Consider the following 26,567-nt stretch of genomic DNA (forward strand, 5'->3'; position numbering starts at 1 on the left):
GCCAAGCGGTAGATGGAGCAGGCAGAAAAACAGAAGGACAGGGATCACCAGTTGGAACTGGCAAAGATTCAAGTTTCCAATGGATCTAAGGGTCCTTGACATGGGTCTGGGTCCTCCTCTCATCCAAGTTTTCCTAAAGATCTGCTCAGTGTGTATGATGAAAAGAATGACATTATGGACTGGCTGAGTACTTTTGAGTATGCATGTGAAGTTCAACAGGTTGACATTGCTGATAAGATTGCATGGTTACTTAGCAGACTTCCCCATTCTGGATGCAGTGCCATTATGGAACTGTCAAGAGCTGAGAGCAGATTTTGCAATGTTGAAGCAAACTCTCATCTTAAAGTTTGGAAAGACTCCTACCCAATACAGAGAGTACAAAAAGAAAGAAGGTGGTACTTGGGTGTCTTATGTAACTGAATCCTTAAAAAACTTGACTGGCTGGGTTTAAGATTATAAGGTCTCCACCTTTGAAGGTATGATATGTCTTGTCATGCTGGAACATATTTTTGCATCTTGATCCCCTGAGCTTAAGCAGCATTTGGCAGATTCAAAGGGGATAGATCCTAAGAAGCTAGTCATAGCAGCAGACGTGTGGGTGTCAAATAGAGTGTCCCATAAGGACAAGACTCCTCCTGGTAAACAGGAGGAGGGGAAAAAGTCCAAAGATAAAGAGGGAGGGGAATCTGATAAAACCTGCTCCCAGAAGGGCAACAAAAAGACATAAGGGTAAATCACGAGAGAACTCACGGGGTAGTGGAGGTCAGCCTCCAAGACAGAACTCTGGTTATAGTACGCCTCCCTATGTAAACAGACCCAGTGGATCTTGTTTTGCTTGTGGAGCAACTGACCATGTGAAGGGGGATCCCATATGTAAGGTCAGAACCTTGCGGGTCCACTCTGCTAATCTGGCTTTCTCCTCCTATGAGGAAGAAGAGATTATAGGAGCATCCTTCTCCTCAGATTCCTTCCCCAGTGGGATAGAAGCTGAGGTAGTTTTAGTTTCCCTGGGTTCCTGTGAGCCTAAAGTCTCAGAGGCTTATGCTAAGGTTCCAGATAATACCAAGCACTACTTTAAGGACAGTGTGCTGATCAATGGAGTAGATACTCCAGCTCTTAGGGATAGTGGGTGTAGTCACACTGTAGTGGACTCTACCTTGGTAGACCCAGAGGAAGTTGCCAGAGTGTTACCCACTAAGTTGTCTCATGGCCCACCTCTCATGTTCCCAGTAATACCTGTAACTCTTACTTCGAATGGTACAGCAGTTAGGATTCCAGTGAGCATCCAAGAGAAAGTCCCAGGAAATGTGTTTCTGGGAAATGATCTCAGAGCTTTAGGGCTTGTGGGAGATACAGCTGAAAGAGCCAGCACAAGGTCTCAAACAAGGGCAACACTGGCCAAGACCACTGCAGTGCCCCAGCCAAAGCGGAAACCCAAGGCTAAAGAAGTCAGAAAATCCAAAAGAGGGAAAGAGATTATTCCTCCTAACTCACCTACCACTGAGGTGGAGGTAGTTGGTCAAACACCAGAACCTTGACGAGGTAGAGGTATTGCCTGAAGTATTTGATCCAAATGACCATCCTGAACTAAAAGACTTGTTAGTGGAAGGTCGTCCTGACGGAGAAGAATTCAGTAAAGGCCAACGTGAGTGCCCATCTCTGGAAGGCCTAAGGAGACAGGCCTGCTCCCAGCTTGAGGGTGAACCTCCTGGGAAGCATAGGATTTATTGGGAAGGTGGGCTCCTGTACAGTGAGCCTACAGAGTCTACAGAAGGAGACCATAGGAGGTTTGTGGTTCCTCTTGCTGTAAGTCACGTCCTCCTGCACCTGGCGCATGAAGGGCCTCTTGCTGGTCACCTTAGAATTAAGAGGACCAAGCCAAGGTTATCCATGCACTTCTACTGGCCCAAGATGGGGGTGGAAGTAGGAGGAGTCACCTGCCAGTTATCTGGTAAGAGTGGCTCAACAATCCAAGCTCCATTGGTACCACTCCCTGTGGTGGATGTACCATTTGAGAGGGTAGGGATCGACATTGTTGGTCTCCTTGACCACCAAATATCCTCAGGTAATAGGTTTATCCTGGTGCTGGTCGACCATGCCACCAGGTATCCTGAGGCCATCACATTGAAGACGACTACCAAGTCAGTTGCAAAAGCTTTACTTGGCAGATGTACTAGGGTTGGCTTCCCTAAAGAAGTTGTGTCTGATCGGGGCAGCAACTTTATGTCAAAGTATATGCAGACCATGTGGAAGGAATGTGGTGTCACCTATATGTTTTCATCTGCATACCACCCACAGACGAATGGTCTTGTGGAAAGGTTTAAAAGACCAGTGAAGAGCATGACTGGGGCTCTGGAAGAACCCCAAAGAAGAAAATTGAATCTTCTATTACCATGCTTACTGTTTGCCTACAGAGAGGTACCACAAGAGGGTGTTGGCTTCAGCCCCTTTGAACTTCTGTTTGGTCACCCTGTAAGGGCACCCTTGGCCATAGTCCAGGAGGGATGGGAGATGCCCACTCCTCCTATTACTACCAATGTAGTAGACTATGTGCTGGGGCTCAGTAAAAGGATGTAACTCCTGATGGGTCTGGCTAGTGAGAAGCTGAAGGCAGGATAAGCTCTGGTGAAACATTGGTATGACCAGAAGGCTTCCCTCATCAATTTCACAACTGGTCAGAAAGTCCTGATCATGAATCCTATAAGGCCTCGAGCATTGCAGGACAAATGGTCAGGCCCTTACACAGTGGTGGAGTCACTGGGTGAGGTCAACTATTTAGTGGACCTTGGAAGGGCTGGACAGGCTCCAAAAGTGTTCCATGTGAATAGACTGAAGGCTTCCATCCCAAGAGTTGAAATCGCTGCACTACTACTGACTTCAGATGTTGAAGAAGAGGAGTCCGAACCTCTCCCTGACCTGTTCCAAAGTAGTCCTTCAGACAGCTCCATTGAGGATGTCCATGTGGCCCCTCACACGACTTCTGATCAGCATGCAGAGGTGAAAAGTTTGCTTAGGCAGTTTTCTCCCCTTGTTCTCACAGCTCCCTGGTTTGGCACCTTGGTGCAAACATGACATTGACGCAGGAGACAGTGTACCTACCAAAAGTAGGGGATACAGACTGTCAAAGTAAGGTCTTACATTAAGACAGAGGTCAACAAAATATTGGATCTTGGGGTGATTGAGTAGTAGTCCTTGGTCCAGCCCAGTGGTATTGGTTCCAAAAGCAGCGACTTCTGAGTTGAGGTTCTGTGTGGATTACAGGGCTCTGAATGCTGTCACCAAGACTGATGCACATCCCTTGCCTAGAACAGATGAGCTGGTGGATACTTTGGGTGCCTCCAAATACCTCAGCACATTTGACCTCACTGCAGGCTATTGGCAAATAGCTCTTGCAGAACATGCCAAGGAGAAGACCGCTTTCTCAACACCAGAGGGTCTTTACCAGTTCAAGGTAATGCCTTTTGGGTTGAAGCATGCCCCTGTCACTACCCAGAGGCTTGTGAATCATATGTTGAATTGGTTGGATGAATTCGGTCTTGCATATCTATATGATATAGCAGTTTTCAGTGCCACCTGGGAAGGCCATGTGAAACCCCTGTCACGCCCACCTGGTCTCTGCGTAGGCATTGGGGCACGGTTACAGCCCTCCCGGGGGTGAGGTCTCTCGGGTTCGACTTCGCCCTCTGCACTTATGTGGTGACTGGTGGTAATAGGTGATGCTGCTCGGGACTGCTCCTGTGTGCAGAATAGGGGGTGTGAGGATGCCAGCTTGTGCACATGATCCCATTCCAAACCGTGGTACCCGTGGGATGCGCTGTCCCTGGAAAGCTCACCTGTTGATTAGTTTTTGCGAGCACTCCGTCCTTCTGCTTCTGGCAGTGGCACTTGTATGATCTGGACCGAGTTCCTTCACTGGTCCCTTGCACATGGCAGTCCAGACCTGCTGCGACAAAGCCACTATACTTCAGGTAAGTGTTCCTGTTTTCCTTTGTCTTTCCTCATCTGTTGTTTTTGTTGTATTGTAAAGTTTGTTGTCTTGTATTGCTGTCCGATCCACTTTTGATGTTTGCTCTTTTACTTTCTTCCCTTGCAGGTGATGTTGGCAGCCCGGCAGAAGCTGCGGAGCTCGAGGCGACAGCCATAGGGAATGAGGAACGAAGCTGCAGCGGTACAGTAGCTGGTAAGTTGTTAACTAGGGGCGCGCAGGGTTAAAATGCAGCACGGCCCTGGGACGGATGTTCTAACCTTGTCTTTCTTCTTCTTCACAGGGTCCGAGTACGTGGATGCAGAGTGTGGTGTTGCAACGTCGGGTTCAAGATCATTGGTTGTCAAGAGAGGAGCCTGCAGATGAAGCGATGAAGCACTGGTTTCCTGGAGGTGAGTATGCAAGAGAACGCTTGGTTTCCAAAGGTAACTAAACTGGTCCAAGCGGCGGTGAGCATCACGCTGCACGCAAGTGCACAGTAATGCGAAGCACCGGCTTTAAGGATGGAGCAGCTTATATAGCTGAGCTTCTGAAGCCATGCCCACCAGGTTCAGCCTGCCTGCCACACCCTGCACACCCGATGAGTCAGCACATGAAGACCAGGCATAGGGAACCACACCCGATGAGTCAGCACATGAGGATGTTCTCTGGAATAATGTCTTTCAGCTCCTGGAAAGTTTTTGTAAAATAAAAGCACTCCTGCACTGAAATTAAGTGTTCCTGCTCACATCTCTATATGAGCCTGGAGCCAAATGCGCCAGGACTGAGTTCAGCCAGGGCCTGTGTGTTTATAGGTCCCAAAGGGACATAAGTGAGTCAAGTGACCCTTGCCCCCATCACTAGATGGTGTGGTGTTTGTCCCATCACTAGATGGTGTGGTGTTTGTGTTCTGGGGCTGTGGCCATTACAGCACTCCCCCTCAAGGCCCCTCTCATGGGTGGTTTCCCCCTGGCCCTGGTTTAGTGGAGTTATTGTGGTGGAACTGCCTGATTAATCGTGGAGCGTGGACATGCTCACTGTGTTCCCAGGTCCGATCTTGGGGTCCATAACCTTTCCACTCTATAAGGTAGTATAACTTGGTCCGGACCATCTTAAAGTCTAGGATCCTTTTAACTTCGTATTCTGGTTCTCCTTCAACTATTTCAGGATCTGGTGGAGTATCGATCCGCGTACCTGGTCTCAATGGTTTTAGGAGGGAGACGTGAAACACTGGGTGGATCCGCATGTGGGCCGATAATTCTAATTTCATGGCTGCAGGGTTGATCACAGCCTTAATATTGTAGGGTCGAAGATATCTGGGACGGAACGCCCGTGGTCCTTTCAGGGGGATGTTTATGAATGTTGGCCTACACGCATTCGCATTTATATTAAAAACCACAGTTAAACAGATCTAAATAGAGTTGACTTTGCCACCATCTTGGAAACATCTGCCATTTTGATTCTAACCCCTGCTTTCTGTCCTGAAATGGTTAACTGTGCGTTCAGCTGCCACTGAGCAGAGTGAACTTTGAGCCTATGTCAACATTGGCGCTGCTGAGAGCAGAATGTTTGTTCAGTGCAAGGAGACCTTGTAATCGAGTTGAATTGCCATTCAAAGTGTTATCTGTGTCTACAAGCCTCATCTTCATTCAAACAATGGAACACAATGCAAAGCATCTAAAGCTGTGTGCTTTGGGAGAAACCCTTTGTGCTCATCTCTTGGAACTACACTTACCCTAAAGCTCAAGAACAAGGAAGAGTCTACATGGCCAAGAAAAGCAAAGTTTGTCATCATTGAATTTCGTGTGTAAAGGATTGTGTTTTAAACCTGGAAACAACCATGCTGTATTTGCTATGTGAACTGGGCATGAACTCTTGCAACTGTGTAACTTGAAGAGGGGCTGGACAATGTAACCGGGCTTGGGGAAGGAAGTATAAATACTGTGAGTTTTGTAATGTCCAGTACTCTCTCCCCTCTCGGTGTCTGCTGGTACACACTGCAAAGCGCTTGAGAGCCAGATAGCTATCTGCTTTCATAGTTGTATCTGTACAGAATAAAAGTTATAACTTTGACTTTGTGACTGGCAGATTTCATATTTGGTGGTACTAAGCCTCGATATTCCTTGCTGATAAAATAAAAATAATAAATCTATCAGAAACAACATGAGGTAACAGCGGAAACTTTACATATTGTCACGTGGTAGTCCAAGCTGTTCCCAGGCAAGGTGGCGGTCTGTGTGTTTGGCCGAATGTGGGATCTGCGTCTGTCTGGACCCAGCCCACCTCCGAGCCACAGTGTGTCTGTTGCTGGCCAGAATATGTGCCAGTGGTTACCCATGATTGGATAGGCTCTGCTCATTTCAATATTGCAAATCCTTCCCATTGGTGGGTGTGGTGGTGAGTCCAGTCCAAGCATGGATAAAAGGACTCCTGCAGCCGTCGCCGTTCTGAGTGCATCCTTTGAACTTGGTGGATCGTCGGCTTGTGTAACAAGATGCCTGCTCCTGCAGTTTCAACCTTCCGGACTGAAGCGATGTGCAGGGCTTGTCCCATTCTTTGCACTATGAAGATAGCCTGTCGCCACCGAGTCTGGCGACTCATGCCAAATCCTGTTGTGTTTGTCCTGGAGGTCTCCTGATGTCGCCTGTACTGTGGATGTCTGCATTCTTTGGTGCTAAGGGTGTCCAGCTGCCCAGTCTTCAGAACTGTACCACCAGAGCCTGGAACTGCAGACAAGCCGCACCCAATGCCTAAACCGAAAACGACCTCTACACCCGCGGCCTCAGGACCTTCCCCAACTGGAAAAAGCCTAGTACTAAGTGGGCCTAGCAGATTCAGAAATCCCTGAAGTGGTTTCTGAAGAAACTGTAATAAGGGGGTAAGTTAGCATACCTATTCCCACCTCCCCCTGCCATAGGGGTGACATGTGCGTAAAGATCTCCCCTTTTAAGATTAGTGGTTGTCTGTCAAGGATCCCTTCTCACCTCAGAAGCCTCCCCTCTAGTGGCGGGACTGGGAGAGAAACCAATTTGAAATGTACTTACCGCTTGGAACACTTAACTTCAGCTTGTGGTTTTGGGGTAGCTATTGTCGCAATACAATAGTAAACCTACCTGAACAGTGTGACTTGTGGAAAAGGTGACTTTTAAGCACTCAACCCCATTCCCCCTCAAGCTGGACTTAAGTAATAGGGAGCTTGTCCTAGACTGATCTGTAAGGTGTTCCACCCCTTTTAACCTTTCTTTATTAGTTTTAAAACGTACTGTTTTTCTGATTCTCACCTGCTTTACCACACAGTTATTCACAGCTTTGCTCCTATCTGTACTAACTATTGCATCTGTGCTAACTATTGCATAACTGTTTTCTAAGGTAAAGTATTGGTATTCTAGTAAGTGGAACCCCCAAATTGCAAATAGGTTTTCAGTTTCTTAGAGAACATAATTGTTTGTGTGTGCTCTTTTGTCTAACTTGAATTATTGGAGGTCTCTGTGTCATTATAGCCCTAGACCACTCTCCCACACCTCCCGAGTGTAAGCCATGCCGCTCTGCTATGCCACCTTATCTGGGTTTGTCTAGACTTCAGCATGTTTCTTAACAGAGGCCGAACGTACTGTGGTCAGTTTGCTTCTATTCAATTAAATGCACATTTCCCACAGTCCTTTGTGTTCTCTGGAGAACTGGTGTCAGCTTTGTGAGAAACTTGAGGGTATTCTCACTCCTAAACCCCCTGGATCCTCTTCTCAGATGGCCAGAGAAAGGCCATCATTCTTGTATCCTGACCCTGGGGGTGCAGAAACGAGGGAGGATCAATTGGGTGGAGGGTCGTCGGGGATTGGTAGTGGGGTGCTAACAGGCGAGACATGGAATTCCCCTTTCCCTATTGATGACCAACCTAACCCTCCCCGACCTTTATGGGCTACTGCAAGACCTTTCCCCTCATTTCCCCACATTTAACATTTGAAAGTACTGGGATGAGGAAGAGGGAGAAGAGACTGACAGTAATGAACACTACACCTTCAGTTTACCACTCTGGTACTGGGACGAATAAGATGCCTGTAGAATGTGGTCAGTCAGGCATGTCTCCCTTAATCATAGTCGGGCAAACCTGAGTAAGGGTCCACACCTCTCGCGCTCTGAAACACTTGTGTATGGGCGCGATATAAATAAAATATCATGTCGTTATCATGTCACCTACAACCTGTTAAGTGGTTCCAGGTGTATAAAATGAGGGTCAGAGAAAAGCAAAAAGAGAGTAACGGGAGGTCTGCATGGGAGAGATCAGCAGGGGACCCTTTTCATGTAGAGGCAGCCGTGGTGGGACCAGAGCAGGAGCCAGGATGCGTGCAGATACCCCAGGGAACCTGTGTGTCCCAAGACAAGTGTGCCATACTGTTGCTACAGGTGTGGGAGCTTCCAGGACAAAGTACAAGCAGCAGGAGCTGTGGGTGAACCAAGGAGAGAGAGGACGCCTTCTGCGTCCTGGAAGAAACCTCGTCCATTGCCAGTTTGCAGAGGGAAAATACCCGGCAGACGAGCAGGGCTCGCAACATGTGGCCCGCCGGCCTCGCAAGCAGAGAAGAAGCTACGCAGGCTGTCGGAAAGAGACACAGAGAGCCGGTGAGTGTTAGAGAAGCACTTGGACACTGGGGCGCTCCGACCATATACAAGTAATGGTCTTTGAAAGTTAATACAACAAATGTATATTGAATACTGAACTGAACAGAAATATTAAATTAAGCTTAACAAATGCATCTTAAATGCAGAACTGAAGAAAATTATTAAATTGAACATAAGAGGCATATTGAATACTGACCTGAATGGAACCTTGAAGTTAGACATATTAAATACTAAATGCAAATGCGCTTTATGGGCAAAGCAAATATCCAGGGACAGCCAAAGAGCCCATGTGAAAGCAAACTACTGAAAAGGTGGGGTATGAACAAGATCCACACAAAGTGAACTTTTATGAGTGAATGCAGTGCGGCAAGGCTAAAGACTGGCAAGGGGTGTGTGACACGTGATGGCAGAACCCAAGAGGTTTACAAGGAGAAGTCAGAGCCAAGAGGCCAACAAAGATGAATTAAGTAAAGGTGAATTGGTGCACATGGGCAAGTGCTGAAGATGCTGCCTGGGCTGTAGAGCCTAGGGATCCTGGTTATGCGACCTGTGATGGGTGAACTGTGTGGTCTGACAACTGTGCCTAGACCAGTGAGCCCTCTTAGGGAGAGTTCTCAAAAATGTGTTAATTCCCTCCACCTTAGAGACCCCCAGCAACTTTGCTGTATTTTGAGGACTTGCATTTTTTAACCTGGAGAAAGTGTGATCCTTTTTCCCACTCTCACATGTATTTTTAGTGTGCATTTTACCTCTGTGTTTCTTTTGGTTATGGAGTCTGACAAACTACATAGTCATCATCTTTTACATTGTGTCAAACAGCACCTTCAGTGCAGTGGCACAGAGAAGACTTTCAGATTTCCCAAGGTTTAAATACCTTCTCTGGGACTCTGGGATAAACTACTTTTTCCAAGTACAGTGAAGAGGAAAAAAAAATCTTCACTTACATTTTAACTTTCTAGACCCAGCACATACTATCTTACCATGGGGTGCTGGAGGGGTTACTTGCCAAAATGGCCCCTGTCTTCTCTTTTCACCATTTCTTTGTGGAAAGGTCCTGCTTGAGATTTACTCTGCGCGCCAAACCAGGTTTGGTCCCTTTGTTCGTTTGGCTTTGGCGGGATTCACGAGTGAAGCCCATCTCTGGCTCCAGGGTTTTCTGGCAAGGCAGGAAGCGAGGAAGGTGCCCGAAACACCCTGTGCTTAGTCTCCTAGGAGACAGGAATGCACTCTTAGGTGATTGGCTGGCCGGCTGGCTGTCCGACAAGGATAGCCACCCTGCTGGGTGACTGACAGCTGGGCTGGAATGAATGGGAGAAACCTGCATAAAAGGCAAGGCTTTTTGGTTTGGAATCAGAGTCGACCAGTGGACGAAGGAATCCAAAGAAGAACTTGAAGAGGACGCCTGCTGCAACTCTTGGACTGTTGGTTTACCCGGTGAAGCCCTGCTGCTGTGCTGAAACTCCAATTTTGTTTCGACTAGAGAAACCCTGCAAGGACGACTTCTCCCCTTGAGTTGGTGGGACCAATTAACTCCAAAGTAAGCCACCTGGACAGCCTCTCGGAGCCAGTGGTCGAAAGTGAAAGAAAAGAAGTAGTGGAACTATGTTCCCTGCTGGCCTGCCTCTGCTCCCCACAAACCCCATTGCCACAACCCCTCCCACACATAATACACCCCCCCCAAACACTTGCACCTGCTGTGTAAGGGAACGTTCTGTGCAGTGCACTGAAAGTGAAGGTTTCAGCTTCTTCCTACACATTTATTTTAAAACAAAACCATTCCGGAACGGTTTCATTTTAAAATAAAAGTATAGGAGCTCCCGACCACTCCCGCTCACTTCGACCACTGCTCGGAGCTGGTTGAATTTCCACTGCAGTTGCTGCTGGAACCGAATAGACAGGTAGAGGAACACCCGATTGTGTGTGTTGCCTTTAAGCAGGCCAAGAGCTCCAGGAGGATCCTCTGGACTCCCAGGAAGCAGGACCAAGCCTGAGCCCCCTCAGCAGAGTGCGGGACCCCAGAAGCAAGGACAGTCCACCTTGACAGCCAGGAACCACGTTGTTGCTATTTGCGGTAGCTGAAACGCAAAACGGCCACTGAAGTGAATTTGCCGGTTGTGGGTTTTGACAGTCCCAGTGCATTGCAGGAGTCCCCTGACGTCCTCCCTCTTGTCCCCACGACTGAGGCCCAGGAACAGTGAGATCTGCAGAGCTGCACAGGAACAGAAGTCATCAGCTGCATCTTTTCTTATTTACCAGGGTACAGTAAAACAAGTCTAAGAGAACTTACCTCTTACTGTAGAAGTGCTTGTAATTTCCACAACTCACAAGTCTAATCAGCCTGTGGCCCTACATTTGATTCCTCATTTCATCAAAGACTCCTAAGAACTTGTGCAAAGACTTTTCCATTTACTTACCAGAAGTACTTCATCCTATCCAAGACCTCTCAACCCTTAAGTATAAGCTGAGCTGAGAACCCCAAGAAAGGGAAAGGGGAATTTGGAGAAAATAACAACTGAGACACTGCAGTCCTGCAACCGTCTGGTAGGCTCTGGTATCTGTAGTAAACAAATACACTTGGTTACTTATGTATTGATATAAACTTCTTTTCTAAAATTATTTTAAAATAAACTCTAACTTCATTACCTCTTAAACCTCTGTATAAGACTTAGAGGTCAATTATCTCTATGGAATATCTTGTAAACAATTATCATGCTTAGTGCATGTAGTCTCAAGCCATTCATGTCTCTTTAGAATCCTAAAGTAATGACCCTTGCAAGCACCTTACAGATTTAGATATTCTTCTTTGCTTTTTAAGTTCTTTTAACTCTATGAAGTTTGAGTTTTAAATGCTTTTGTGAAATGCAGTCTTTCTTTGAAGAATTGAATTCCTTTTGCATAAAAATTACATTAAATAGAAACTCAAACTTTCTTGAACGCTGCTCTCCTTCTGCTTGTGAACCTTTTCTTTTTACACATACGAACGCATAGTTTCTTTCTTGACACATGTTTGCGATAAACACGCGAAATCACAAGACGTGAAAAATTGTCCTCGCGTATAAAATTCACACGCGTATATTAACAAATACATGCACGCGTGAAAACAAGTGTACGCGCGATAAAAAACAACTCGCGCTAAGTAAAATGGACTCGCGCTCTATCGCAACCCAACACGCGCTTTCTTACGCAATGTCTCTCACGTTAAAAATGTGCACGCGCTCAAAAACCACTCGCGCTATTCATTTGGACACACGCTCTATCGCTCAGAATACCCGCGCGCTCCCATAACAACGTTACTGATGTCACGCGGACTCACGCACGCGTTAAAACGGTCTTGAAACACTTTTCATGCAGTAAACAACTTTAAAACTTGAGCGCACAGTCTTCACGTGTTTCCTTATAGTAATAGAACTGTAAAATGTCTTTTCACTCAGTAAACTTTAAAACTTGTTAACTCTTTAAGTTTTCTTATGAAAGATGAAAGTTCACTGTGAAAATCTTTTAGCTTTTAAAAGGAACGATCCCACCTGATGTCTTCCAGTTCACTCTGGCTCAGCAAACGATTTTCTTACTTCTTTGGTAAATCTTCTGAACTCTGAAAGACCTTACTTAAGGAGCTTTACTAATACACAACCAGCCACTGAAGTACTATGGATGAAAGGCAGTTTAGAATCTTGCTCACCTCCCAAGAATCCAACCCATTATCCTATCCACCAAACAGACAAACCAAACATACTATTGTTCCTTAAACCAATCAGATTAAGTTTCTTTCTCTACATCTTAACTTGGGCAACCACAATGTTAATTCTATGTACAAACTCTTCCTGATTACTACTCCAGCCAAACTCTTCCTGATTACTACTCCAGCCAGCCCTGACAATAGTATTGAAGTATATTTGTGTGTTCCTATTCTATTGCTCCCTTCTGAAGAAGGCTTTATAACTGACTGATAAATAAATTAATAATTGTGTATGCAAGAAACCTTGAGTGTAAGAGTTTACTTGAATACCTGTAACTGTGAATCTTTGTGTAACTCCACTACAGCTCACATTTCCCCTCTTGAGATAAGCCTGGCTGCTCAACACGCTACCAAAACTGTGCAGTACAAGTTTATACCAAAGGTTGGGTTGCCTATACCTGTAGTCATAGTTGTTTGTAGTGTTCCCAGAGGGTACTGCATACAAACTTTGCCTAACAAGCCCTAATAAGGAAAACCAAAGGAACAGCATTATAAGTGAACTGGTGAAGCAAACCAGAAGGAGGGTCAGGCTGACATCGAGTTATGTTGCACTTTTGAAAAGACTGAAACTATAAGTGGCAGAGTTAAAAGGCTACATGTCTTTACTTCGAAAAGTATACATCGAGAGCATGTTGTACAGATTATTTTTTTCATTGAAAAATGTTTCAACGAATTTACATACATAAAGTGAAGAGGGTTTATACACCGAAACACTTTCACCGTAAAGAGCTTCGGTATATAAACACTTTTAATTTTTGTGAATGTAAAATTGGTAAATCCACTTTATGTAAAAAAGAAATTGGTGCAACATGCACTCTATCTATAGACTTGCATACCGGGTGCTGTCCAGTCCTGAAATTACTTGCTGATACTACACAAGAAGTGTCAGCGAGTAAATTCAGCACTGGACAGCACCCAATGACTTCTGTTTTATTTTTTTATTGGGCCCCCCCTAAACGCCTGTTTTATACCCTTAAAATAAAAAACATTTGAGAGCTTTTTCACCTAAAAATATTTACTGAAAGCTTGTTTCATCGAAAAATTCAGTATATAGGACTCCATGGGAATGGGACCACTGAAGTACTGGCACTGTTAATGGTGCTTCAGTGAAACTCTGCAGGCGGGTGCCTTTCTGCCCGCCAGGTCTGACCCTGGCAGGAAGGACGGCACCCGCCCGCAGAGTCATACTGTGCCGGTCCGAAAATAACGGTGCCGGTAGGCTTACCGGCACCGGTTTTTCCAGACGGGCACAGTCGTAATGAGGCCCACAGTCTATGTTAATCCATTCAGAAGATGCAAAGTATAGTTATGAAAAGTAGAAGACAATGGAACCTGTAAGTAAAACTAATCAAAGGCTACATTTGACTTCCCACGTCTTCAGACATGTTACATAATTCTGTGTTGATATGCATAATGGAGATGCTATCTATTCATTGAAAAAAAGCACAGCTCATGTGTATATTAACATTTTGATTTTTTTGTTTTAGGGGTGTGTCTAGTAATGAATTCCCTGTATTGGAAAACCTGTGCAAAAATATTATAAAGGAGAAACAACCCTTTGAAAGACTAGAAATCAGCAAGGAGGTCCTGCTAGAAATGTTTAAGGTAATGCGCTGCCGTACGTGACTATTTGTTTGTTGATGACAACGCAGAGCGACAACCCTGAAGAACGTTTAAACCAAGCCACATTTTCCATGTTTAATCTGTACACAACCAGAGACTGACCTAGCCTTTAGAGGATAGAATGTAATGTGCATTTTTACAATTTAAGGCAACTTTAAGTTTACCTGCGCAGTAACCAATATTTCTGTCTGGTTTCTGTGCCAAGTGGCTTAACTGTAGAATCAAATCAATTCGCTGAAACCTATTTCTTATCATTTTTGTGGCTTAGATATGTCATTGAGACAAGAAACACATAATCTGATGGCTCTAGAATATAACTACCATAGACTGGGTTTAGCTGTTTGCCTTTCAAGGAAGGACATCTCTGCGAGATCTCACAACTCAGCAATGGAAAAAGAAAATTCAAATGTTAGACTTTATTTGATACCCATATAATACCTGGTAATACCGTAATGCTATGTCAAATATATCCGTCATTTCTTTAGTGCAGACTAATTGTAGTCCACAGTGTGAAAATTACCTATTTGTTCGTGAAAAGTATCTATTTGTTCTAAATAAACTGGTGTGCTGCATCTAGTTCAAGTTACTCTCTGTGGAAATTCTTGTGCTGTACGTCTCAAAATTCAGTCAGCAAGAGTAATGGGACATCCTCGTGTTTCAAGAGCCAACCCTGGCAAATTTCCACAGAAAGTGGAACATTTAAATTTAGCAAAGGATGCATGCGCAGTTTAGCCTGCTTCGTGACGTTGATCCCCAAACTTAGTAACACTCTAGAATGCAAGAAACCACCATTAAGCAATGGCAGAATGCGAAAGTTGTTCTCATCATAAAAGTATGTGACTTGAAGTCTGATATTCTGGCAGACTTTGTTCGGTTCACATAGAACCCAAGCGGCCTCATGACATCCAGATAGTTGGGGTCTTCTTGATTCCCAAAGATGAATTCGGTAAGAAGGTTTGTATAAACATTATTTTTACCATGATGTTCATCTGGCATGCCCACCAAAAACCAAAGACAGCTTTGTAACATGCATAGCAGAGGAGCCAACATTAAAACGTATCTGGTGGTGAAGGGAGGCAGTTTATATGCTGCAGGAAGTGACTACATTCGACCAGAAAAGTAATTATCCACTAAGTGTCTACTTTCTAACTTACAAATCAAGTAATATCTTCGAAGTCGCAAGGACAGGGATGGACGGATGTCCTCTTGTGTGATAACAATCTGATTTGTCCGACTGTGATGGAATCGCCCAGACAAAGTGTTCCAATATCTCAATTTTCTCAAAGTGTTCCAATATCTCAATGTTCTCATTTTCCTGGAACCCTATGGACCGTACACGAGTGGGCTGCTCTCAATCCTGGATCCCCTAGACCTGATTTTGAGAATCCTGAAATGTAAGCTTTGGCAAAAGATCTAACAAGAAGCCTGAAACACTAGATGCGGGAAGTGTAGTGTTAAGGCCCAAAAATCTGTATTAGAAAATAATCCAATGAGCCAATTAAATGCATGGAAGCAAGGAAAACAAAAGTTTATTACATGCAACCGCAGCTGGGAACAATTCATAAATCCTACAACATTACATCATTAAATTGCGGTTTATATAGTGAGAAGTGGAGTGGATTCTACAACATTTCAAGATGCATGGAAATTTACATTCGCTGATTGGACATCTTGGTTGTGCTACAGGTGATTCTATACAATACCTAGACCTATTGACCTATCCTATCCGTAGTGACCATTCTAAGGATTACCTCATGGTAATGATCTCATTCATGGTGGGGTCATCTTGTTGCACACAATTTTGATTGGACAGTTGACAGGTTAAAATGTTTCACATACAACTTGTTTGCTCATTGGCTATGTCTCTTCAAATATTTGGGGGTGGGTTCCATCATAATTAGCCAATCGTATTGAGGTGTACACAGTGTGGCAACAAAAAAAAAGAATACTTTGCATCCTTTCTCACGGGACTCGAAGGTTGCCACTGACATACCGTTCTCACCTGTGTGATTGTTGAATGACAGCTAGTATGGCAACTTCTCATTGGAAACATGTTACCCTTATCCTTCCTCTCTCATGATGTGTCTACATGACCTAATGTGGTGTGCCTATTGCTCCAGGATCATGTGCACGTCTAAATAGTGTGTACGTGTATGCGTGAAAGGTGAATGGCCATATTACTTATGAGCACCTATAATTCAGGAATTATTGGGAATCATGTAGTCTTTAATATACTACCTATTATATACAAGGCCCTCTTGGCTTCTCTCGGCCCTGAATACCGATCTCTTTCTTAGGGTGCTCACCTTGTTCTGTATTTGTAATTCCACCCCTAGGTGGATGTTTTCCTACAGGGGGCAGTATGTGTCTTCTCCCTGGTCAACTTGTCTCGTGCACCCTTCTGCTCACTTTCGTATTCTCAACAGCTGTGACCTTCGTCTTGCTAGTTGCTAAAGCATAGGATAGGCATATTACTTGTTACATGTTTCATTTATTCCAGGCCAGGGAACCTGCAGCCCTTCTGCTCCAAGCCCTTCCCCTGTGAATCTTACACCCTTTCTCATGTGCTCTTGGCAACGTTGTAACACCAAGTCACTGCTCCCCGTCATGAGCCTGGGAATGAGCTTCACCTCTCTGTTCTGACCAGTCGCAACGCAACCTTACACCCTGTCCGAGGCTGCTCTGCTGTTTACCTTACATCAAGGAGGGTTTCCGGGAAATTATTCTATTCTATAGTCCACTTCACCTAAGGCTTGTGTGTTGTGCATGCTGCCTGGGGCTCTGGTCTTCAGTGTGGTTTCAGTCTCGTGTTTTAGGGGCTTCCTTAGTTTGTATTTTTTCTCATGGTTGGGGCGTTGGACATTCATCCCAACAGAAGAGACCTGTTGAAAAACTGGAAAACCCAAGGTCCAGAAATTACCTACTGGGAGTCATGATAGTTATGCTTCAAGAGGGACTGAACATCCAAACCAGACTCGTACAGGCCTATGAGAGAGCTATAGAAAACCTCAAGAAACCAAGGGCCAGAAGAGGCCCACCAATGACTGTGAACCAGCTGAAGGAAGCTTGAAGGGAAAAGCATTGGGAAACCTGAATCCTAGGAGAGGTCAGAAGAAGGAAGGTGCCATCCAGGAAGCCAGAAAGGGGCAGTCGATTGGCAGTACTTGCTTAACAATCCTCCCTAGAGGAACAATTCCTTTTTGTTGTTGTTTTAGACTAGGGATGGACTTTGCAGAGTATGGCCAAACCTTTGACCTTTTTGTTATTAGCTTAGGGAGCCCCAGAAAAATGAGAGTTGTAGGATTAGGTTGAAACTTGGTCTTCTGGCCATATCATTTGGACAGTACCTTTCAGATTAGGGTGTCCCTGGAGGGTCAAGGATTTATTAGAATACGTATGGGATGTGTATGTTCTATCAGTAGGGGAACACCAGGAGCACTAAGGGGCCACTATTTAGTTGAACCTTTCATGAAACCATCTTATTCAGATGTCCCTCTGTAATTGTAAAGATTCCCCTAGTACATGTCAGGCGTTTATGCAATCCTAATCTTGAAATATGGTTTGAACAACACTTTTGAGCGTGGTGTGTATCATTACCTCGAGTTCCCCACAGATAGCAGAGCAGCCCGGCTTCACTCGGATAGTGTGAAGGCTGGCAGGTAGGTACAGCTGGACCCAGTAGAGTACACAAAAGAGGACACTGCACAGGTTTACTAAGAAATATACAGTCTTCAATGCAGAAGAAGTGCTGTAGCAAGAACACGACAGAAAGTAAAAACAGTGTAGGTATAAAAACAAAAAGTAACAGGCCTTTAGTTAGACCCTTCCCTTTCTAAGGTAACAGATTATAATGTTAAGAGGAGAGTGAAAAGGGGGATTCCTAAAGAGACAGCCAAGTACATACAGAATGGAGGAATCGCAATGCCAGTCGATGGGTTGAAGATTAATTCCCCACAGGCACTAAAACATTATAGGATACATACAACTAAAAGGAAAAATGTTTGATATGTAGTGGGTCATGTTGCACATGGCATGGAGTAAAATCGATGCTTGAAATTTATGTGTACACAATCTATGCAATTATATTAACCCACATCATATTTTGATTCATTTGAATGGTGGACAGGAGGCACAGATTACAAGTTACGATACGCTAGCATTTTCACCAGTATGTATCTTTATGCTGGTGCAAATTTCATGGATTCCCTTGGAATAAGCCTGATTTACACTAGCAAAATGCACATAAGTACCTGTTTTCAGTTAGTTTGTAAGAGGTTGAAAGTTTGAAAACATTTTGTCCATAGAAAAATATGGGACAATTCCCATAAGGCAGCCATGGTTCTGGGATAAAGTCAGGTGGGTCACTAGTTCTACCCCACATGTGCAGCCAAAGAAACAACCAACCTCGATGGAACACCAGAAGGAAGCCCCCGCCCCCCACCCCCTGCCCTCCACCCCCAGAAGAGCTGAAGGTTTGATTCCCTGGCCGTGAGAGGGATGGAAGCAGAGCAGGTTTTCAGTAAATGCAAAATCCGACTATGCCTGGATGATTTCAACTATTGTAAGAAAAAGGTGAAGTTTACCCACGAAGGCCCATGATGCAGCTGAGGTGGAGTGCCTGCAAACCCCTGCACCCTACAGGCAAGGGTGACTCTTCATTTTGAAGTGTTTGCTTCAGAAGTATGTTTTAGAGAGCCAGCACTGCAGCAGCCAAGAAATTATCCCAAGATGAAACTGGCAATCCAACCAGTAAGTAGGACTGGGAAGAGGACGAGGAAGGAGACGGGATCGGTAGGATGGGTTTCAAGTAGCTTTAGAAGAAATCTGGAGCAAGGTCAAAGGAGAAGGTTTTCAGGCAATGTGGTCAGATCTCAGATCATCCTTGGCAGCAGCAGACTATTGTTGTGGCAGTCCTGCAGCAATTCATGTAAGAGCCTGATGAATGAATAGAGTCATCCGCTGATAACAGATTTACTCAGGAGGGGAGTGGGAGGGTAGTCTAAGCCCGCTATATACCCCCATCACAGGGCAGCACACACAGGGTTTGGCAGACAGGCAATCGGGCGGGTCCTAAAAACTGCAAATACAGTAAAGACTGCTCATGTTTTCTACTGATTCGTGCAATTTTCTTGGCCATACTGATTTTGTAATATGCTACTTCTTGAGCATCTTGTGTGCCTATTGAAGTCTAGGGCAGCCAATCCCTAGCAACTAAAATAAGCTTTCCCGTTACTGCCTCTCCTATGGTTTCTAATATTTTTAATGTTTTTGACTGAACTGCCATTGCTCTCTGTGTGTTCTTTAATGTTCTGTCTTTGCTTCTCGTTATTTCAGTACAACAAATTTAAATGCAGAATTCTGAATGAAAAAGTTGACACTCCAACAACTACAGTGTACAGGTAAAATAATCTGACCTTTAGTAAATACTTGAAATCACTTTATTGTAAAACAATGCTTTCTGTATTATGAATGTTACTTTCATTCACCATTTTATGGAGTACATGGTTACTTTGCTCATATGTGTTGTTGGGGAGATTTCCAAAAGCCCACCAGTGGTAGGACCTGTGAAGACTCACACTTGGAACGCAGGCCTCCAACTCTTAGTATAGGCCTGAACCACACAAGTTGTGTTGGGAGCAATGGCTCAGCAGCCAGGCCTATTTTAGGAGGGAGTAAGGACTGTAGGCAGCACAAAGAACTTAGGAGTATACACATCGGCCAAAGAAACACTGACACACTAAAGTTGCATACAAAAAAAAGAATGGTTTATTTTTTATATGCATTAAGGTAAGTAATTGTTCAGCAAGTTAAATACTATAACCCACAATAAGTAACTTTAGAAAAAACAATGCATTATTCACACTTGTAATACTTGCAGAATGGCATTATGCATGGCAGCATGCAATTCAAAGGTAAGTACATCTTTTGTAATAACTTTTAGAATATCTGTTTCATGTAGAATAAATGAACCAAAACCAACATAAGGTGAGTAAATACTTTGCAACAATTCCACAGAGGCCCAACACTTCACATGTCCATCCCTATCTAGTTAGGAGTGTCTCAGTCAGATTGGAGGGCACAATGGGTAAGGCACAGCTGTAGAAAGTTCAAATGTTCCAGAGGAAGTCGTCTGTAGCAAATAAGTAAACTCTTTATTCGGGAAAAAGGGTCAGGAACTTCGGAGAGTCTCCCTGTAGGCTCACAGGTGTTAGGCCTGGGAGAACGTGTATGGGCAAACTCCGGCACTCCAGCAACAAAGAAGCAGCCATTCAGCTCTAGTTAAGTTCTACCGAGAGTCTCACAGTACCTTTTAGAGTGAAGAAGTTGTAGTAGATGCCCCCATGATGCAGCAACAGCAGACCCGGTCACTGGATTCTTGGTCAGGCAGACGAAAGAAGGGACACTGAAGTGGATCTCGCAGCAGTAGTTGAGTGAAGAGGCTTCCACCAAAGGATTCTTCAGGTTTCTTTGATTTTTGGCACCTTTTGGAAAGCACCATTGAAGAAAGATTACCACTCGGTCGATTCGTCCCGCTTTTTTTCGGTCCTGTACTCTGGAAAGGGGACTTCAGGGAGTGGAATCTTGCCTCTGGAAGACCGGAAGTAGTCCACCAAAGTTTAGGGAGGGTTCGGTCTTCCGAAGACTTTGCACCGCACAGTGGCCACAGGTCCCAGGGTTTTGGCGGTTTGCAGCCCGTGAAGGTCACAGCTCGTGCGATGGCTCAAAATGCACGTCGTCTCATTGGTCCCACTAGTCTAAAGGGGAGACTTGTCCTTTTCGGAGTTCTCCTTACACTTGGAATAAGGGGTTGAGCAGCAGTGATTACACAGTAGGCACACCGGTCGTCTGGAAGTGGCTGCAGACATCTCTCCTCCTTATGGATTTCTTCTGTTCCCAGGATCCATGCCTTTTATGGAGGAACCCATGCAATCAGCAAGCAAGTACCATTTACACTCTGGATGGTGGCTGTCCTTTCAGGCAAGCCAACCAGTAAGTAGGACCGGGAAGCGGATGAGGAAGGGGACAGGATGGGAAGGATGGGGTTTCAAGTAGCTTTAGAAGAAATCTGGAGCAAGGTCAAAAGAGACGGTTTTCAGGCACTGTGGTCAGACCAGATCCTCAGCAGCAGCAGACCATTGTTGTGGTAGTCCTCCAGAAATTCATGTAAGAGCATGAGGAATGTATAGGGCCATCCGCTGATAACAGATTTACTCAGGGGTGGGGGGGTGACGAGGCTAGTCTAAGCCCGCTATATACCCCATCACAGGACAGCCAGCCCCCCAGTTGGAATTGGTTCCAGGCAGGCACACCGGAAAAGAACAGCAGAGTTTCAAAGTCGTTCCCTGTTTCCTGTCTTCAGACACACTGGATCCTTGGCTGGCTTCACAAAGGATTCCTGCCGAAGACCAAAGTCAAACCAGGACCTCTCCCGCCCAGCACGGCAGAAAAAGGACCAAGACGGGACAAGCAAACAAGAAATGTCGAAAAAAAAAAAAAATACAGCCACCATTTTTGGTCAATGGTGACCCTTCTGTGCACTACTGCGGCTGCGAGTACAGCCTGGACGTAACAAGTGTACCAAAGTAGGTAGGATAAAAATAACTGCCACCAGCCATTCAGGTTAGCTTGCCACAGTAAGCAAAAAGTTACAGGAGCAGCGAGAAAGGGGTAGCCGTCAATGCTCTACATAACATGGAGTGTGCTCATATCACAATAGGAAAAGATGGGAAGGATACAAATATCTTCCTATAACAGAGTGCTGTGTGCTGCAAAAGTCAAAAGACAGATGTCATAAAACTTGGAGGAAAGTATAACTCCAGGAAAAATGTATAAAAAGAAATACAAAGTATCCCAAAAGATAGGGTAAGAGAATGAGTGAGTGTGGAAAAAGGTTGCCACTCACTCAGGGGAACCGACCAAACATCCAGTAGTCCAGCAAAAAGTGCTGGTGGACTCACATTTGGAGGAGATTGTGCATAAAAATTAAAATCTACCCCAACATGCAGTGCAGATCTTATCTTTTTTAATAATGTAGGAACGTAAAAGTCCTCGGTCAGGTTTTTAAAGTACCCCACTGTTAACTATGCATCGCAGGAAAGGACTAACAAACCATAGAGTAGATGTCCCATTTATTCTGATTGAGGGATTTTCTTGGCAGGTTATCACAATCTAATTTCTGTCCTTCTCCCTATATTCATTTGTTTCTTTACTCCTCCAAAATAACTGTCTGTGAATGTGCCTTATAACTCTGTTAATGACAAGTTTCCATGAGCACCCCATTTTGTCTCTGGGCGAGTTACCCATAAAGTGTGTTGGTAAGTGATCATTTTGTTTGGGGTTTTTACCTTTGTTTGGGCCATAAGGAACAGCCAGAATGGATTTTCTGTGTACATCAGATCTTTGCAGAGCCACAAAAGTTTGCATATTCTATGGATTCCAGTTTAAACTGGGTGAGGGTATCATAGACACATTGGTCCACATCCTTGTTGGTTTGCCTGAATGTATGGAGTTTAACTGACCAGTCCTGATAGGAAACCCAAGCGCCGTGGATTAATAAGTTGGGGGGGAAAGGGTGGTCCTCATTATAGTAAACATACAAAGGATTCACATGCCACGCACACCTACTCCGGAATTTGAAACAAGCGTGGCATGTGAATCCTTTATATGTCTACTATAATGAGGACCCTCCGCCCCCTTTTCCCTAATTTATTAATCCACAGTGATTTCTGTGTTTCTGGTCTCTATACCAGTTATTGGACAAGTTTGGGTTAAGTGTCCCATTCACCAGACCTTGCTACTCAAGTGGATGCAGTTTTCTTGGGTTATTTTGTGTCAGTAATTTAATTAATTTAGGTGTGTGCAGTGTCCCTTTTATTCAACACTTACCTTATATTATATAGTCCTGATAGGATTACTCCTAACTTTGAAATTGGTATGGTTGTGGATTGGTGGAGATGGGACTCTCTTTATGGCTTGTGCTGCTCTACCAGCTGAATCCTTGGTCGTCCCAACCTCTTATTGATCTCAGATGATCTCGGATGAGGCAGAGTATGTGAAGTCAAGAAGCTAATCGCAGTACTCAAATCAAGTGTGGATTTTGCACTTTGGGCATTTTAGCAACCCGAGGACCAAGAGAAGAGGTTTATCTCTTCACCTATGAACTGGGATGGACTACTTTTACACTTGAAATTATGTTTCTGTGCCCAACACCACCCACCCCCCTTGTCAGGCTCCTCATGTATACTCACTTCTTTTTTAATTTTGGTGCTTTGCTGCCCTCTTACTCTGATGTTTTGTCGTTTCTGTTATAGATGTGGTCCCTTGATTGACCTTTGCAGAGGTCCCCACGTAAGGCACACTGGAAAAATTAAAGCCTTCAAAATTTATAAGGTAAAGGAATTGTGAATGAAAATTCTTGTTCTAATTTTCCAGTTGCTTGTTGTAGATTTTTGGCTCTTTTGTCAAGAACAGCTTAATGGAAAACATATTTGTGGTTCTGATGTTTGTTAATCTTCTTAGAATCACATGCTGTGCATAGTCCGACATCCAGTGGTCACTGCGGTGTATTGCATCTTGTTTTTCGAAAGTCGAAAAGGGGATGTCGACATAGGCGTGTCTGTAATACTATCCCTATAGTGACGTGTAGTGTACCCAAAATCCCTCACGCGTCGAGGTCCCTCAGATTGTTTTTTTCTGCCCAGAATACTGGTTGCCTTATGAGGAGCTCGTAAGAGACATTGCCATTTACCATTTATTCGACCCTTGGTCGATTTGTCAGTTATTGTTTAATTCAACCGCCTCCAGCCCTCTTTCGACGGCCATTCAACTTCTCCGCCGAGTCAAGATCTTCGGCGGCGGTGGTTTCGACGGAGGCGATCCTATCCGCGCTGCCGAACATGTGGCGCGGCCTCGCCGGCCTACACAGTAGGGAGAGTGGGGGTTGTTGTGGACATTTCTGTTTCTTCTAGAATGCCTTTCTCCCCCCTTTCCTTCTGGGTCATTATCACTGATTTCATCCTCAGCTATGGAGAGGACTCCTTTTAGATTTTGCCCTCATTGTAATGGCAAATTTCCGTGGAAGGACAAGCATAAGCGGTCTAACCGCTACTTACCCCTCGACCACAACGAGGCCGGCTGTGCGGCCTGTAAACTCATTCGTCCAAAAACTTTGAAGGAACGCAGGGTCAAAAGGTGGACAGCCTACGGCATGTCGAAGGCTTATTCCTCATCCACGGCTACCGCCGCCGAGGGAGATGGTGATAACGCTACCTCCGTAGCGGAGGTTGTTGACCTCTCAATGGAGCGCTCCCGCTCCATCGCATCTGTCCCCGGCCCCGAAAAGCTTGGCTCCGGCCCTACTTATGGGGATGTACACCCTGGCGACGCTGACGCACACGAAAAAATCATTAAACACACAACCCACGGCCATTCGTCGAGTAAATCGAAGACGGCCTCAGCGCCAACGGAGATGCCGAATCAACCGGCAGCCTCCGCCAACCGTAAAGGTCGCCAGCCCTCCCCGCAGCCGCATTCGCGCCTAGCGACTGGGCCGTCTTCAACTAAGGGCGCTACCACCGAAACGTCTGTCGAAATGCCTCTTAAGAAGGCGTCTGTCGACGGTAAGGTTCTGGCTCCGCCGAAAACTATTCACGACCAGCCCTCGAAGGAGAAAACTAGTTGTGGAAAGCATAGCTTGAATAGTCTCCAAAGACGCGCAGAAGCGGCTGGTGAAGGAGTCACCAAGGCCCGTTCAGAAGGTCAGAGAGACACCGAAATCTACAGAAGGTACGCCGGAGCCTCCCCCCACGTCGAAGGGAAAACCCAGAGATACATCCCCAGTGCCAGACCCTCGAGAAGGGCTCTCAGAGGGTGACAGGGGGTATATCCTCCACGTTATGGGAGAGCTCTCGACACCTAGAGGCGGAGGAGCAAGCCTTTCTGCCACTAGACCGTTCAGGGTTATCCCAGTGGACTAAGGAAAGATTTGAATCGTGTATGGACAGGCTAGATAGGTTTGTGTCCACTTCTGAACACATTACACCCAAAAGGCCATGGGAGGTGCTCCCTGAAGACCTTAGGACCAAATTCCCAAGACTTTTTGACCCACTTGAGGAAGAAATTGATTGATGCATATGACCTAATTGAAGAGGATCCACATTTTCAGGAAGAGGAAGAATTCCGAAATACTGAGGATCTACAAGACCCTGTAGGGGACTTTGAGGAAGACCCAGACATATGTGAACCACAGCTCTGGCAGTCACCAGGGGCGTCTACAGACCCTGATGTTTTAGATCTGCCTTCTCCTCAGACCACAGTGGTCAGAGATCCTTAGCCTGTGGATGATCAACCCACTTTCAATTCAATGCTACGCAAGGCGGCAGCACATTTTCAAATTGACACAGGGGAAACTACCCCAGAAGTAGATTTTGTTGAGAAAATAATTAAGGAAAAATCGCCTGCTTGCCAAGCCAGACCCCTTCTTGCCTCAGTCAAGAGACACCTCGTTCCCTCTTTATCTACACTTTCATTGGTTAGAGGGGTCAATCCAAGAATCGTGAAGCTTTTTAGCCCCTCACCTCTGATCCCTTATATATTAGAGGTCATTCCATACCTGATTCCCTGGTAGTAACTACCACGAGGAAAAGGGCGGGGGTTCCGCTATCTACTATCTACTAGTGAAGCACCCCCGGACAAAGAAGGGAAGAAGCTTTATGCTTTAGGAAAGAGGATTACATCCTCGGCAGATTTTTCCACGCATATTGCCAACAATACAACTTTGTTAGCTAGCTATGCTGATGCCCAATGGGGACAGTTGCGCGAAGGCCTCCAAGAAGCCCCTGAGCCCTTGCGAACACGCTCATTAGCCACTGTGACAGAAGGTACTCAAGTAAACCAAAGCATCATCAAGAACACCTTAGATGCTGCGGAGACGGCTGGCTGTTCACTAGTCCAGGGTGTACTTCTTAAGCGACATGCTTGGCTCAGAAACTCAGGTTTCAAGCCAGAAACGCAGGCGTCCCTCATCAACAAACCCCCTTGAAGACTCAAACTTGTTTGGCAAGGCGGTTGATGACGCACTGGAAACAGCTAAGAAGGAACACGAAACTCTAAAAACCCTGGACCAAATCACAAGACCTAATAAGCGAGGTTATGGCAACAGGCGCTTTTTTTGTGCCCAACGACAAAATCAACAACCACAATACACCTCAGCCGGCAACTGGTCCTCCCCTCAGGGAACCAGTGGACAGTATGCTCAAAGAGGACAACGTTGTGGCAAGGGAAGAGGTTGGAGCTCCACTCCCAGAGGCTCCCCGGCTACCAACACCAAATGACCCGAAGTTCGGGTCCCCTCCGATGCATCTCCGGTCGGGGGCCGGTTAACATCATTCCTACAAGCATGGAGGGAATTACCACAGACCGCTGGGTACCATCAACAATAGCCCACGGGTACTGCATCGAATTCAGCCGATCCCCAACTTTTAGATCCCCAAGGGGAAGACGCCTATCACCAGAACATCTCTCCATCCTTCTTCAGGAAGTCGTACTGCTGCTGGAAAAAGGAGCAATAGAGGTTGTGCCTCTATCACAGGTAAAGGAGGGTATTTATTCAGTGTACTTCCTTGTACC

General features: G+C 45.4%; 1 protein-coding gene across 1 annotated transcript in view; it reads left to right on the forward strand.

Annotated features, from left to right (window-relative positions):
- The window catches only part of LOC138504438 (threonine--tRNA ligase 2, cytoplasmic-like), a 375,818-nt gene that overhangs the window by 123,238 nt on the left and 226,013 nt on the right, over nt 1–26,567 (forward strand). Inside the window, exons 6-8 of the mRNA XM_069624937.1 lie at nt 13,805–13,922; nt 19,275–19,339; nt 23,252–23,330. Of these exons, the coding sequence (XP_069481038.1) occupies nt 13,805–13,922; nt 19,275–19,339; nt 23,252–23,330 (262 nt within the window). The remainder of the gene's footprint in view (nt 1–13,804; nt 13,923–19,274; nt 19,340–23,251; nt 23,331–26,567) is intronic.

The sequence above is a fragment of the Ambystoma mexicanum genome, chromosome 11, assembly GCF_040938575.1.
Source record: "Ambystoma mexicanum isolate Mex_15411 chromosome 11, UKY_AmexF1_1, whole genome shotgun sequence".
In the NCBI taxonomy this organism is placed as follows: domain Eukaryota; kingdom Metazoa; phylum Chordata; class Amphibia; order Caudata; family Ambystomatidae; genus Ambystoma; species Ambystoma mexicanum.